At 36.1% G+C, this 16,393-nt stretch overlaps 1 protein-coding gene across 2 annotated transcripts in view; it reads right to left on the minus strand.

The window, feature by feature from the left end:
* Nucleotides 1-2,382: 2,382 nt before the first annotated feature.
* LOC113227899 (armadillo repeat-containing protein 8-like) overlaps nt 2,383-16,393 on the minus strand; it is a 32,693-nt gene continuing 18,682 nt past the window's right edge. For both annotated transcript variants that reach the window (XM_026460987.1, XM_026460986.1), the window contains exons 10-14: nt 15,843-15,934; nt 12,486-12,665; nt 10,009-10,155; nt 8,730-8,899; nt 2,383-2,610 (exon numbers count right to left, since the gene is read on the minus strand). In XM_026460987.1, coding sequence (XP_026316772.1) covers nt 2,571-2,610; nt 8,730-8,899; nt 10,009-10,155; nt 12,486-12,665; nt 15,843-15,934 — 629 coding nt within the window. In that variant the 3' untranslated portion in view covers nt 2,383-2,570. The remainder of the gene's footprint in view (nt 2,611-8,729; nt 8,900-10,008; nt 10,156-12,485; nt 12,666-15,842; nt 15,935-16,393) is intronic.

Raw genomic sequence — 16,393 nt, forward strand, 5'->3', positions numbered from 1 at the left:
TAGGACCTAAAGTGAATCGTAGTGAGACAGCGCTACATGAAGTGTATATCACCATCCCGCTTTTTGTCGTTACGAACCTATACTAAACTGTAATAAGAGTTCATGGCAAGGCCCCAGAACCGGGCACTTGCTACTCAGAGTCACCGAGCGGCACAATTGAGAATCCTTGTGTTTAATGTCTGTATTTCATGTCCAAGCATAACAGCTCAATGATCACAATAGTGCATTGTGACATGTCAATGATCAATTATTCCAATACATCTGCGACACATCAGGCCCAACACTTCAACTTAATTTGGATCTCGTGCAGCGCAAAAGATAATTTTAATATTCGACACTTCATAACAAAAAAAAAACTATAATGCAGGGTTTCATCATTTTACATGGCACAATATTTAATTACAGCATGCAAAATTAAATACTGCTAAAGTTAATTACCGCATTATTTCTGCCCACTATTGTGAGTTATAATTGGACAGAGTATAACTAGAATCAGCGAAACGAGACCTACAACCCCCTGTAAGCGGTTGTTTTATATCCTATTTAGTTTCAGTTTCATTGCTAAGCAAAATCAGCGTATTTGATATTTTTCAAATGAAAAAAACTTTGGATGCAAATGCGTTAGTTATGACAAGGATTTGTGGTGAGAATGTGAAATTATTAAGCTGAATTTTGTCCCTATATTTAATTAATACACCACTAAGGTGTGAATATCACGCAGATAGCGATTATTAGCTATGATACTATAATGATATGAACGTATTTTTTCCCTAGATGGCTAGTTTAAGCAAAGATTTATTTTTCTAGAACCTTCTGATATGAAATATAAAGAAAAGACGATCATTAAGAAAAATTCATAATCAACATAGTAAACTAAAAATAAATAATGTCAGTAACATTCCTCTGGTGAGATAACAATCATTTGCGACGCAAACTTAGCTATTTACAATCACTTATATCTACTTATCACGCAATTGGTTATTTTACTTGACCACTTAATAGTGAATACTGAGCGTTTAAGCAAAAAAATACTTGGCAAAATGTGACGTAATCATGACTCGAGTCTTGTAATCTAGTATTGATAATAATTATAGTAAGAGTGATAATATATATACGTCCTATAAATCTACTATGTCTATTACACGAATAATCAATTACTATTGCGAGTACTGCGGAAAAATACGTCATCGAACATCCCTTTTTTGTTTTAATCAAAAAGTAGGAAGTGAAAACATTTTTTCATAGCACTTTTTTGTTTTTATAATGAACTGGAACTAACAGTTCTAATTAAGCAAATATCGTGCACGGTCTTCAAATCTTATATATTAAAAATAAGTATTTATTTTTAAACACTTTCCATTAACATTATAAATGAGAAAACTTGTCTAGGTAGATTAAGGTTTGTTATTAAAACACTTGAATCCACCGAAAAGTTAATTTAAATAGTATATAGCCTGGAATATACGAAGTCATAAGCATTAGCCAGTATATAATATAATATATATGTTAAATGGAAAAAGACAGACTCGGATTTCAGGATTTCATTGAGACTCCACTAAGGTTATATTGCAATTATTATTATGATATTTGTTATTCTTCTACAAACTAGTTGGAATGACAGTTGAGACTCAAAAGAGTGTCAGGTCAGTGGAACGGCAGCGATAGCATTTATTCATTCAATCACTTACGGTCGATGTTATCCTTGAAAGTGCTATGCATATCTTTAATTTGTATTTCTTATATGCCAAATAATGAGTGACTATGTCATCGACGTGGCACCGACTTGTCATTGAAGAATAGAATACCAAACATTGCAATAGCAGTTGAAAGTAGCAACTCAATGGTTGGCAACCAACTTTTTGCTGAATACCAATCGTTGAAAAAGCTGCCATTGACACTCTGTCGCCACGCAACTGAGATGATTTAAAATTAGCAAACTTGGTGCTCTGGAAACATCGAGTACATAACCAGAAATAGAGACGAATCCCTGTCATGCATGCCTGGCAACTCATCAGGCAAATGGGCCGTATATCACTATTAAATTTCAACTCTCGTTTGCACTGAAATTACAAATTAAAAAGCTGAAATAGTATAGCGCCAATAACTGACCTGTGTGTACGTCTCCGTATAGCCGTCTCTAGTCTCGCTCAAGTTAAACTGGTCAATTTGAAGTGAAATAATTGACGACACCCGTCAATTGTTTTGAATTTGGGCTGGCCAATCGGAGCGCAGTTGTCATAGTAATGATTTGGCAGAATAGTTTTCAAACAAATTAAATGACATTTCGTCTCTATTTCTGGTTATATACTCGATGTCTGGAAACAAACCTATTCATATATACATCGAAAAAAGATATATTTACAGAAAGTCGCACATGCAACGTATTTTCTTGTTATGATACGTCGTTTGTCAAGTTTCTACATAACGTTCACTGTTAAATAGTCAAGTAGTTCACTGCATGTAATGACTACCTATTTAATTAAATAACTCACTAACAGCTCACTGTCTGTTGACCACACTCGTTAAAGTCACTTTCTTCTCGATCTTTTGGCTTTGTGATGCTTGTGATATTATGTGAACTCATTGAATTGGGCTAAGGCCGTCTTTACTCTGCGAACAAAACACATGGTAAAAATTCTATTATCAAATGTATTATTAAAAAACAACAACAACAATTTATCACTTCCAAATCGATGAGCTGCAGGTTTATTTACACCTATGGTGGGATGATAATGGCAAAATAGTATTCATTCTACCCGTACTTTATCTGTCAATTATAATTCCCCAAACCATATAAGATAAGTCATTTAAAACAAAATGCGTCTGTTGTCATGGATTGGTAACAAAAAATACATTAAATATTAGTTGTTTCATTATTTTATTTACTCGTAGAAAAAGTGCAATCATTATATAATTAGGTCTTAAAATCTCGTACCTATTACTTAGGGCACCCGGCTAAGCCTCGTGGCCTAAACACGGTACTCCACTTTAAGAACCCTTATTATCCCTTTGAGTGCCAACGAACCAATATCGGCCCATAATAAATACCCCAGATTGCCACGTGCCCATATTGGGTTTTGAGGCCGTAAAATTTAAAATTTTTATTTTATTGAATTTTATTTCTATTTTTCTATTTTCGGCAAAAAAAATTATAGCTTTCCATATCTTTAGCAACAAAAAATAGCTTAAATCGTGATTTTAAATTCGGATGGATTCGCGGGTTATTTTCCCGCCATTTGTTCCTTCGTTTACAATTTTCCTTAGAGGATGGAAAAAATAAAGGAATTTCGGGGTTTCAAATTTCAGGGCGACAACTGAAAGGTTAATTACACAAAATAATAGTACAGACAAGAAAAAAATTGATGAGGTGTAGTAAATTCAGAACGCATCCGAAGACAAACTTTTTCTTTTAATTAAAGAAACTGATTTTTTATAGTTGAACTGTTTTTCATCTACCATTTTCCTCGCTATAGTAAGGTGAAAAGTTGTGTGTTTCGCTCGGCAACAAAGTTGTTTTGCGTCTCGTATCTTGAAACCCTCACTAGGCTCAGGATTCTATTTTTGAACCACAAGCGAAGCGAGTCTAAGGGTATGATCCTTAAGGGTATGACCCTTAGAATCCTTCGCCTGCTCAGCTTTCAATAGAAGCACTCGCGTCAAACAGCTTTTTGCAGCCTTGCATAACAAATAACTATATAAGTAACCTTATCATAATTTATATATTTACTTTATTGATGTGTAGTGTATTTATTTAAAACGCTTTCATTACAAGATATTCTTTCCTTGCCTTTCCAACTCTTAAATTTCTATCCTAAGCTTGCATGGAAGTCAGTTTCGCTCGTAAGCTACTAGCGTACGGCCGTGTCTTATCACCAATACTTATTAAATCGCGTAGTAAATTCCAGTGCTTCTCAAGTTTAAAAAAATGAATAGTTTTCAATGCATCGTTTGTACTGAGAAATTGATGGACGGAGCCCGGTGTACGGCATGCGGTGGTATGGTTCATTATCACTGTGGCGGGATCACGGAACTTGGATATTCAAGACTAGGCGAGAGGAGATCTTCGTGGCGTTGCCCTAAGTGTAAACAGGCCGGAAATCGCACTCCCTCCCCGAGTATCATACCAGCAAGTCGTCAACCTCCTTCTAATACTGACCAATCTACTACACCTGGTGGGGACTCTCTCATACTGAAGGAAATAGCACGATTAGCTGAAAAACTTGCGCCTCTTGAAGCTCTATCGCATGAGCTCAAGTCTCTAAGAGAGGAGATGAGCGGTATAAAGTCATCTGTGCTCGAGTTCACTAACACCATAAAGGAGTTGAACGCTAGGATCGGGGGGGTCGAGACACGATTGGCCAAAGTAGAGCAGTCAGCGGAGCAAATCCCTGATATTAAGCGGCGACTGGATGGGCTCGAGAATGACCTAGCTAGTAAGGAACAATGGTCTCGAATGAACAACGTAGAATTAAAAGGAGTAACCCAAACGAGAAATGAAAACTTAGTCCAATTGATTAGTATGTTGGGATCAAAAATTAACTATCCGGTGTCAAAAGACAAAATAAACTTTGTTACCCGAGTGCCCTCACGAGATCCGAACCAGGTTAAGCCTATCATAGTATGCTTTAATAACCGGTATGTGAAAGAAGATTTTATAGCTGCAGCCAGGATAATATCGAAAGAAACACATATTACACCTGCTGTTCTGGGGCTGCAGGGTAATCACAGGATCTTTGTAAACGATCACCTCACCACACATAACAAAATACTACTCTCAAACGCCAAAAGGGCTGCCAAAGAGAAGGGTTTCCGGTATGTTTGGGTGAAGCACGCCAAGATTTTCGTGCGCCGCGACGACCAATCTCCAATACTGACTATCAAGACCGAACGGGATTTATTGAAAGTTGTCTAACTGATAAGTTTTTAATTTTTAGGTTTTTTATAATATCACAACAAAACGACAGTTTGTGCATCGCTGGTCCAAAACGTGAGGATGTCGTTTTCCAATATCGACTGTGTCAATGCTTTAAAGTAAGTTTAGTCCATTGTTTGTTGCTTAATCACCGCTCGCTTAACAGCTTCACAAATCTATACGCTATTCCTCTACGCATTGAGCGCCTTTCTCCTTGCACGCACCAACTACGTAAATCACTGTTCATATTAATGGCTTTTTTCGCGCTATTGTATTGCATAGTTTTGCTTAACTCGATGGTAGAACGTGTTCTAGCACTGTGTCGAACTTGTTATTTTTGTGTGTATGTTTATTACTACCGCCGCATTGTTGACCAATTTATCAATTATATTATTTCATTGAATTCTATACATTTTAATCAATTAGTATTTACAATAACAATCATTAATGGCTAAACTTAATATATATTACCAAAATGCTCGTGGCCTGCGTACAAAAACTAATACATTCCTTAGGAATATTTGTATGCATAGGTATGACGTTGTACTTATAACTGAGACTTGGTTATTAGACGGTGTACATAACAGTGAGCTGTTTGACGACCGGTATCTGGTCTGGAGGCGTGACCGCAATTACGAGCAAACGTCGCAATCTCTGGGTGGTGGCGTACTCATCGCGGTGCGAAGAGACCTATCCGTGGTAGAAAACTGTCAGTGGCGCAGCTCTGCAGAGGATATTTGGGTGACGTTGACGTTAAAACATAATAGACCTACAGTTTCTTATAGAATACATTTGTGCACGGTATATATATGTAATGAAAAAGGTGGTAATTCATTGAAAACGCAGTTATTAAACTTTTCAAATAAAATATGTAACATTGTTGCGCATCAGCCGACTGATACCTACATTATAGCAGGAGACTTTAACTTGGCAGATAATATCACGTGGACGAAAGCTTGCGGTGAGTTGGAGCTTCGACCTTTAGATATTTCAAGTGACTACGTAAAGAACTTCATTGATACTATTGACACATGTAATTTTTCACAATATAATGGTGAGTATAACCTTAATAAGCGTATACTTGACCTAGTTTTCTCAAATAGCCCATTAAGTATTAATTCATGCCCCGATCCTTTAGTTCCAGAAGACAGTCACCATAAGTCACTAAATATTGTTGCAGAGTTTATTGAAATTCACACTATTATACAACAACCACAAGTGAAATTTTTATATCATCATGGTGATTACCAATCAATTTCATCTACTCTCAATAATATAAAATGGGATTCATACTTGAATGCACATTCTTTAGAAGAAGCAGTCAATCTCTTTTACTGTAAACTGTATGAGTGTCGAGACATGTATATACCTACTAAATTAATTAAAACTGGGTCTCATCCTCCTTGGTTTAATTCGGCCTTATTAAAAATTCTAAAAGAAAAATATAAATTTCACCGTAAATATAAAGTATATGGTAATATCTCGGATTATCACTCATTCACAGTGCTGCGTAGAAGAGCTATTGACTTTGAACAAAAATGTTTTGATAATTACTTGGATAAAATTCAGAAATCAATTGTTGACAACCCTAAACTATTTTGGTCATATGTGAAAAGTTTAAAATGCTCTAATTCCTATCCTGGTGTAATGAAGTATAATAACACTACTGCAGATTCAGGTGAAGCTATTTCCAATATGTTCGCAGACTTTTTCCATTCCACCTTTACAGCGCAAGATCCTTATCTAGGGTTACACAATCTACCTATCAGTGTAACTCATGGTGCCATTTCTATCAGTACAGTTGAGATTGTTCAATCTACAGTGCTTAAACTGCTAAAATCCCTTGATCTCTCTAAATCTGGTGGTCCTGATCACATTCCTCCTGTATTCATAGTAAAGTGTGCTGACAGCCTTGTAGTTCCGCTTTGTTTGCTTTACAAAAGATCTTTAAATGAAGGCATCGTTCCATCAATATGGAAATCTGCATTTATTACGCCTGTATATAAGAAGGGTGATAAATCACATATTGAAAATTATCGTCCGATCTCCAAGTTATGTCTTTTTGCAAAAATATTGGAAAGGCTGGTATTCAGTGATGTTTATGCGGTGTTGAATCGTACATTTAATGAACACCAACATGGCTTTTTAAGAAATAGGTCCACTGTCTCTAACTTAGTCATCGCCAATGAATTCATAACAAGAGGCATGGAGGGCCGTGCACAAGTTGATGCAGTTTACACTGACTACACTAAATGTTTTGACCGCATAGATCACAATGTGCTTCTGAACAAGTTGATGGTAGCAGGCATACATGGAGATTTATTGCGCTGGTTTGCTTCTTACGTAGCTAATAGGAGTCAGGCGGTCGTGTTGCGTGGCTTTATGTCAAGGTGGACATCAGTCCCGTCTGGTGTACCGCAGGGTTCTATCCTTGGACCTCTACTATTCATCATCTTCATCGACGACATTGGATCTTGTTTTATACACTCGAAGATCCTGCTCTTTGCTGATGACATGAAGGTGCTAAAAGTCATACGTGGGCAGACAGATGTTGACGATCTTCAGGCAGACTTAAGCAGATTTGAAGCCTACTGTACCATAAATAGGCTTGAACTTAATGTGTCCAAATGTTTTTACATGACATTCAGCCGTAAAACATCAACCATAGGCACTGGTTACAAATTACATGGCACCAACATATTGAGAGTCAGGGAAATGAGGGACTTGGGTGTACTCCATGACGACAAGCATATTGACTATGTAATAAGTAAGGCATCAAAGGCACTTGGATTCATTATTCGGACATCGGCGACGTTCAGTGATATCAAGTGCATTAAAATTCTTTATTGCTCTTTTGTACGGAGTCACCTTGAGTACGCTTCACAGGTCTGGAATCCATGCTATGAAAGCTATAAGTCTCGGTTGGAGGCAATTCAGCAGAGATTTTTACGTTATCTGGACTACAAAACTAAACAATTTTCATCAGGTTATGAGCATAGGTGTACTAGGTATCATTTTTTGCCGCTTCGTGTCCGTCGAGACATTAGTGACATCAGTTTACTGATGGGGATCGCCAACGGTAAGATTGATTGTCCGGAATTGTTGTCACACATAAACCTGCGCACAAACTTGTTACATTACAGATGTCGACCACCTCTGCAAGTGCCGTTTGCGAGCACTAATTATAGGCAAAATACGTACACGGTGCGTGCTTTGAGACTTTATAACAATGCGACAGTAAATCATTCTGAGTTTGATTTGTTTTGTTCAAGCATAGACACAGTCAGGCGTGAAATGACCAAACGTCACTTTGACACATCACGTGATTGGCGATGAATACACTGGTATGTTCGTTTAATTCTTAGACTCTTTTTCTTTTACCATCCTCTAAGGTTTAATTGTATATTAATAGTAATTTTTATTTTGTTTTTTTTTTTAAATGTATAACTTCGTTCTTTGTATTTTCCTGTAATCTCTTTTTGGCTTGCTAAGCACTGTATATTGTTTCATGTAGGTGGAAATTCGTAAATGGCATTGGATTACTCATATTTAAGTTTACTATAATTGTATTATTTGTCCGTGAATTTTCCTAAAATGTATAAATAAAATAAATAAAAAAATAAAAATAAGAAATGGCTACTTAGCAATAAGACTGCCTGTTATAAATTAGCTTACTCTGTGATTACTGTTCTGTGTTGTCATTGTAATTTTAATATGCCATAAAGAATATATCATTCATTCATTCATTCATTCGCCCATTCATTCAACTACTGTATATGAGAACAAGCAAAAGGCAAGCTGCAGCGGCGATAGGTACCGGTCGTGCAGGTGCGCGGCGCTCTGGCTGGCGCGCAGCAGCTTGAGCGCGCGCAGCACTCCCAGCTCGGCCAGACGCGCCTGTCGCGCCGCGAAGCCCGCCTCGCCGCGTCGCGACAGGTTGCCGCACACGAACAGGGCCGCCTCCTGCAGCTTGCTCTCGGGGTGCGCCTGGCATACACGACTCGTCTTCACTCTTAAGCCCCCATACACGGGACGAATTGTCTACACGGTCCGTCGTTTCAGAGTGATCGAAACGACGAATCGATCGTGTGTTTTTATGTCGACTACGAAATACGGGTAGACGATAGACCGAAACGAGAATTTTTTTGTATATATGGGAGTCTCTAGGCTCAGTTTACATTGCCGATTTTTGTAACGTTGAACTTTATGTTAATAGTAACTAGATACGAACCAAAAACAGGTCGCACGCCTTCCAAAGTTCATCATTTAAAGTTTATTATACTGTGCACAATTTCGTTACAAAAATTCGCGACCTTTCCGTTTCGCGGCAATGTAGATTGAGCCTTAGTCTGACAAGCCAAAAAGATCGCAAGCGCCGTCTTCAAACTAGGGCGAACTTAGTAGTCTTCATTCAACAACGCTTTACGCGTGTGATTCATTCGCGTAATTTTCATTAGACTTGTCCCGAGCTTTATGCTGGACCTAGATAGATTTACTGTTTATTATCTATACCATTGATTTACAATAGTGTATGAGATCAAAGGAACGCATTCCGTCGTAACTCAGAATTATAAAGGAAAAAAGTTATACGTGGAGCCAGCTGTGGAGCTAGGTATTTCTAGCAATACGTTCATGTAACCTAAAGTTGGTAAGTATCAAATCAAAATTACAAAAAATCTTTTTTCAGACAACTTTTCTAATTATTTCTTTTATAACATCAAGTGACGGGGCGAACAAATCGTGCGCCTGATGGTAAGCTACACGCCTGTCAATAAAGAGCCTAAACGGCAAAGTTCTTAGGGGCACTGCCACTGCGCCCGTCACCCTGAGACATAAGTTGAAAAGTCCGATGTGCCTGTAATTTCACCAGCACCCTTGCCCTGCAAAACCGAAACGCAGTAATGCTCACTTTACTGCTTGGCGGCAGATATAGGTAAGGTGGCAGTACTTCCCTTGAAGAACACTTTCACAAGGAGCTCTATGGAAGTAAATGCGCAGTTTTATTTTTCCATAAAAAAAAATTTTTGTTCCTCTACATTTTTTCATTAATATGAATAACTTTAATATTACTTAAAATGATTTAATGATAGACTTACCAAATAATCAACGAGCTTCCGCAGCACGTCTTCGTTAGCCATTATCATATCTTTGGCTTTCTCTCCGTCGCCAATGTTGCCCAATATACACAGCGCTTGCTCCTTAACTTCAGCCGGGTACGAGCCTTCGAGGACCACAATCACAGCCTGTGAATCAATGGAAACAAAGTCATTAGCTAAAAAGTAAAAAAGATTCAGAAAAAATGTTTGTAACCACTGGCTTTTGTACTAAAGTGTACCTCACTAGATTTTTCGTGCGCCTGGTGGTAAACGACACGCCTGTCTAAAGCAGTTACAGTGCCACTCAGAGCTTTAAATAGGAAAGATCTGAGAAGCACTGCACTGCGCTCGTCACCCTGAGAAATAAGGTGACAAGTCCCATGTGCCTGTAATTTCTCCAGCACGCCTACCCTTTAGAACTGAAACGCAGCAATGCTCGTATTACTGCTTGGCAGCAGAGATAGATAAAGTGGCAGTAATTTCCTGGACGAACTGTTCACAAGGAGTTCTACTGCTACGATTATCTTTCCTATGTGCACTTATTTTGCTGTGTGTCATTGTGTGGTAGACTTTTTAGTATACAGGCTATCTCACGACTATGGAACACGGAGGGAATATACTTTAAATATTGTAGATAGGATATTTGGCTTCACGGACACATAATTTTATTTTTAATAATAATACTGCATTCAAAAACTTTTATCTATACTTTAACCTAACATTGACTTTTCGTACCACATCGCGCTTAATGTAAGCTTATTGTATGTTAAAACTATGATGTTTTATTGGCAGCTTTGTGACTATTCATTCACCCAGTTCGTACTATGACGTGACTTTAACATTAAAGTAATATTGCTCTTATGTCAAATTTAGCAATCTTAAAATAGTTACATGTATGCAATGAAAACAATATTATTTTCAGTTTTATTGTCTTAATATTGATTTGTAATGATTAAAAGTTAAGTCGAACTTATTTATTTACATATATCTCTCCAATATTTTGTTTATTTTTTATTTAATAGCACATAATAAATAACTTTTCATTAAATAAAATTACGCGATGTTTATTACGTAAAATTATAACACTGCCATCTATATGCTCCTTGGAACAGTTGATACTAGACTACAGTTCCGAATTCACAACGTGACTATTAAGACTCAGCTTATTTTATTTATTTTTCTTCATGAAAATGCCGAGTAATTATTAAAAACAACGTAATTTTAATAGATTTCATTATTACATACTTTTCTTTTCTCAACAGTCAAAATTCTCTGAATGTAAATAACATTAAGTACTTAAACATTATACTACGACAAGACGATTCGCAAAATCAAAAAAGAAAGAGATGGCATTATATAGTTCCCATTGCGTTATCTCTTTCCTATAGTACGGAATAGACAATATTGGGAAATTATTCGTTCTTTCAGTCACTTTAGCAATAATACATTACTTGGTTGGTAGGTTCGTCATGGTACGAATATGAGTAATATTATAATAAGCTTACTTTAAGCTTTCATCGAATTAAAATTGTTTTTGGAAAGGTTATGGTAGGCCCCCAGGTTCCAGCACGATGTTTTCCTTCATCGAAAAGCTCAGAAATAATTTAAAAATTAAAATATCCTGTCTACAATATTTAAATTACTTTCCCTCCATGTCTCATAGCCATGAGACACTCTGTGTACTAAAATATCGAACACACAGAGTCTACCACTCTGAGGGTCGTATTCTAGAACTCTACTCAATGCTTAAGTCAGGACTTGAGTATGATTCAAAGCACTAGAAATCATACTCAAGTCCCTGCCATTAGGGTCGTATTTCCAGTGCTTGTGTTGCCAGTGCAATCCTGTCTTGAGCATTGAATAGAGTTCTAGAATACGACCTTGAGAGAAGAGTCTCCTGATAACGAAAGCCAAGTTTATTATTTCATTTTTTGTTTATAAAATAAGTTTTTCTACTCTTGTTCTAATCTGTCAATTATAATTTCACAAACCATATCACAAAAGCGCTCTTTTTAGTTCTGAATCTAAATTATATTGTCTATGGTACTGAACTGGTTTCAAAAAAAAGAATGTCGTATAATTAAAATATCAAATATGACGCCACTCAAACATTCTTCTGCGTCCTGATTGGTTAAATTGGTCTAAAGCCGGGTCATAAACCTTTATTAAAAAAAATTCGTTAAAATCTAAGCGGTACTTGGCCACTTATATTCTATCTCTTTGGTTTCTTATTTTGTAGCGTTTGTTTGGCTTTCATTTGAGTTTGTTGTCATGGATTGTTAACAAAATACACATTAAATATTGGTTGTGTTCCATTATTTTACTTACTCGTAGAAAAAGTATTATATATAATCATTACTACATCATTAGGTTTATAAAATCTCGTATTTATTACTTAAACACGGTACTCGACTTTAAGAACCATCACATGCAACGATTGCATAATACACTATTACGTATGCTGGAATAGACATCACCTGCATAACTTGCGAGGAATATTCCCCCATAATCGCATCAATATGCTGTCTGGTGGACAGCAGGTTCCGCAACAGCCCCAACGTCTTCATAATAACTCGAGTGTCACTGTCACCGAGAAGACGAAACATCTGCTCCGTGCCCAGGCAGTTTAGAATGCGTTGCTTTACTTTTTGCTCGGCCTACGAAGAAAAGTATAGTTATAAATTAATATACAATCTTTAATTCAAGTAAATATATACCTTAAAATTATTTCACTAAGGATTCATATTCAATATCATCTTTATGTCATAAGTAAGCCACTTACACTTGAAATTGGTAAATTAATTAAACACTCATTCGTAAGGTAGATTCCCTGAGAATCAAATTAATTGTTTACAACATACATTATTTGAAAAAGCCATAGGTAGAAAGGAGCTGAAAGAACTACACGGAGCATTCTTTTATGTTATCAAAGTATGCAAAAGCGGTGTACCTTTTGTATAAAGTTTGTGTTTCACGATAGTTTTAAACCCCGCATACAAACTTAAATATCAACAGGAAGCTTATTGCAAAAGGTTTTCTTTTATTAAATCGAGATTTATGAACCGTGCTTCCCATTACCCTGCTTGATATTTAAAAAGTGGGTATATTAGACAAATATTTTTTTATATTATTTTCATAAATACATAATTCTTCTCGATTCAACACTACTCAAACCCATAAGATTCAATTTACCTGCTGGTTAATAAAAAATATTAACAGCGTACAAAATTAAATTTCTATATCATCACTTCCTCACGATGTTTCTCTTCGATGTCAGGGTATATAAAGGTCATAGGGCTGTCCAAAGAAGAATGTGTTATGACCACAATAAACTATAATTTGTAGTATGATCGTCTATGCTAATTCACGTCTAAGGCGCCGCGCAAGCTTAAATTATGTCTTCGGTTGGATACAAGCAACTGGCAACTAGAAGCGATAATTTTATTTTCATACAATTGATATGTAATCGACACAGTCGCCGGTTGCCGCAGCCGCAATTTATATGAAAATAGAACATTCGCGTCTAGTTGCTGGTTCCTTAACAAGACACACGCTTGCGCGGCGTATAAAGGCCCGTTTACATGACTATGGTTCACTAGAGACAATCAAGACCAAGAAATCAAGAAATCGCTGTGCAAGATTCGAAAATATGTTTATTATCTTTCACAAAAGAAACCTATATCGACTGTGAACTGGCGACCGGTAATATCTCAATTTTGACAACTTTACAGGATGAAGATATTTTATATAGCATCTGGTTTATTAAATATAAATACGTAGTATACATACACACATGTGTAATAAAAATATTTAAAAACTACGTATTTTTATTTAATAAACCAGATGCTATATAAATGATGCAAACAATTTTTTTCGTCACCTGTAAATTTGTCAAAATTAAGATAGTACCAATTGCCAGTTCACAGTCGATATACCAAAGGACATGATATTGAATATAGTTTCATTTGTGAAAAACACCAGACGGTGTTCATACAAGAATTAACCTGTGTTATAGAGCACCAGACTCTCACCCTTCCACCTCTAAGCATACGTAAGAAAGGTAAGCATAAGACAAAAGCATGCACGGTATTTTGTCACAAAGCACATGCACTCACAAAAGCGTACATGATTCGCGCACGTTTTTAAGCGGGAAAGCACACAGCGTGCAGACGAGTCTTTATGAGATACTAACTTATACAGTTACACAATAATTCACAAGGAGACGCTGCTGCCTGTATCCTGAATTCTATCACAGGAGCTAAATCATAGTAGTTATACTTACTGTCAAATCGCTTCTAAGTGACAGCTACAATTTCAAAACACATCCTGATCAAGGCACCAACTTACAAGCCTTATAATTAAATAGCTAAAACGTGTCTATTATTATAAGAATAGTGTTTTCATTCATAATGTATGGTTTCTATGGCTTTTTTTGCATTGGTAGGGTAAACTAAATAATCATTGGCACTTGCAAGAGAGAGTCCCTGTTTGTATACAAGTAATTTGTATTTTTATTACATGGTTTTGTTAACGGGTATGAAAGGTAGTCAAACAAGGATTATGTTACTAATTAAAACAAGTAACAATACTTGACGATTGTATTCAATAAAATATTACCAATAATTAAAATAGATATATAGATTTTCAGAGCTCTAACGATTAAGTTGGGAATGACTAAAAAAAATGATAATATCATTTGATACAATTTAACCAACTATAATGTTAGGACAATCAAAGTTTATGTCAAGTAAAAAGGACCCTTATGAGTAAGTGATGATAAGTCATAAGAAGCGGCCAACCGCTAAGGTGAAAGGCAGCCTGTAGCAAACATCGCACACGAAACCAAATACTGTCGTTACTCAAAATTGTGGAATTGAGAAAACACGATTTGAAAATTTTAAAAAAATAATTAAACCAATATATAGCACTACTGTTACAATGATGTTGTAACTCAAAATATGTGAAATTCAAGATTATACCATTGCTGAATGTAAAATTTGATCCTCTACACGTGAATAAAACCGTCGTTAGATTATTGTAAGAAACAATTAAAAGACATCTACTAAACTCAACATGAGACAAACTTTTTGTGAGCTAGTTCTGGCCAAAGCAGTCACTAAAAATATGAAATTATATTATCTCTTTTATTTTTAAATATATTTGGCAAATAGGAAATTGTTGAGATGTCTGTAACAAACTTTAACCTACCATAAATTTTAATAATCTTGCACGGGAAGTGAGTAATTTGTTTGTCCGTTCTGAAAAAATACACTTTTGAGTAATACACTTTGGTATTAAAAGTGCCATATTATATACTCGTTTATAAATGGATAATTCAGTGTTATGTATAAATAAAAATAATCTCATCATTAGCTCCATAAGGTTTATTCAGAATTTTTTTAAAGTTGTATTTCCTTAATTCCACAATTTTAAGTTACGACAGTATTTGATTTCATGTGCGACATATTCTGTCTTTCCGGCTCAGTGTAAGCTCAAAAGTTCAAAAGAAACGGTGATTTAAACGCAATACTGTTAAAACTTTTGACATGTAATTAATAGAAATAGCGATTTAAACTGCACCATAAAGCCAAAAAGACATGACATGATGATATCAAATGTGATAGGGCAATTTGTCGTCATGCACGGTAAGCATGCTTGGCTTTATCGTACTAATAAATAGCAAAACAAATAATTACCAGAATATAACAAAAACTCTACTGATGATAATAAACAAGTGTAAGAAAAAAGTTTTAAAATCGTGAAAAATATTGTTCCTCGAGGTTTATGCCCTACTCAGCTTACTACACGATCTATAGAAAATACTTTCGACTTACCTGAAACGCCATGTTCATTAAAGCCCAAATACCGTTCAGTCTCAAAGCCGCTTCTGGCCTTTTCGTTAAATTGCATAGCATTTCTACTGCACCTGGAAGGCAAAACATCAAATAAAGAACAGAACATAATACCGTCTCGTAATCAGAGCCAAATAATAAAAAGAAATTCCATCTTTAAAATATCGGTCTCCGAAACCTTAGTGTAGGGCAGAGGTATAGAGGATCGGAAAAAATAACTCTTATAGCGTTTTAGAGTGCATAAAGTTAACAGAAAATGCGCGCAGGTACGCTGGAATTACCAATTTTTTTTCTTCAGTTACCGATTTCAATGTTTTTATTTAATGCACACACTCTTAGCCCCGCACCATGAAAACCCCGTATCGCGGTTGCCATGGACACACATATAGACAACCACAAATTACACTCAACTCACGAGAGAAATAAATGTAGGCCTTATAAATATTTCTCCCAGCCCGGGATTCGAACCTGGGACCTCTGGGTGGCAATCCAGCGTGGTAACCGTTCGGCCACGGAGGCAGTTATATGTTTAA

The sequence above is a fragment of the Hyposmocoma kahamanoa genome, unplaced genomic scaffold (assembly GCF_003589595.1).
Source record: "Hyposmocoma kahamanoa isolate Upper Pololo Valley unplaced genomic scaffold, ASM358959v1 220, whole genome shotgun sequence".
Taxonomy (NCBI): Eukaryota; Metazoa; Arthropoda; class Insecta; order Lepidoptera; family Cosmopterigidae; genus Hyposmocoma; species Hyposmocoma kahamanoa.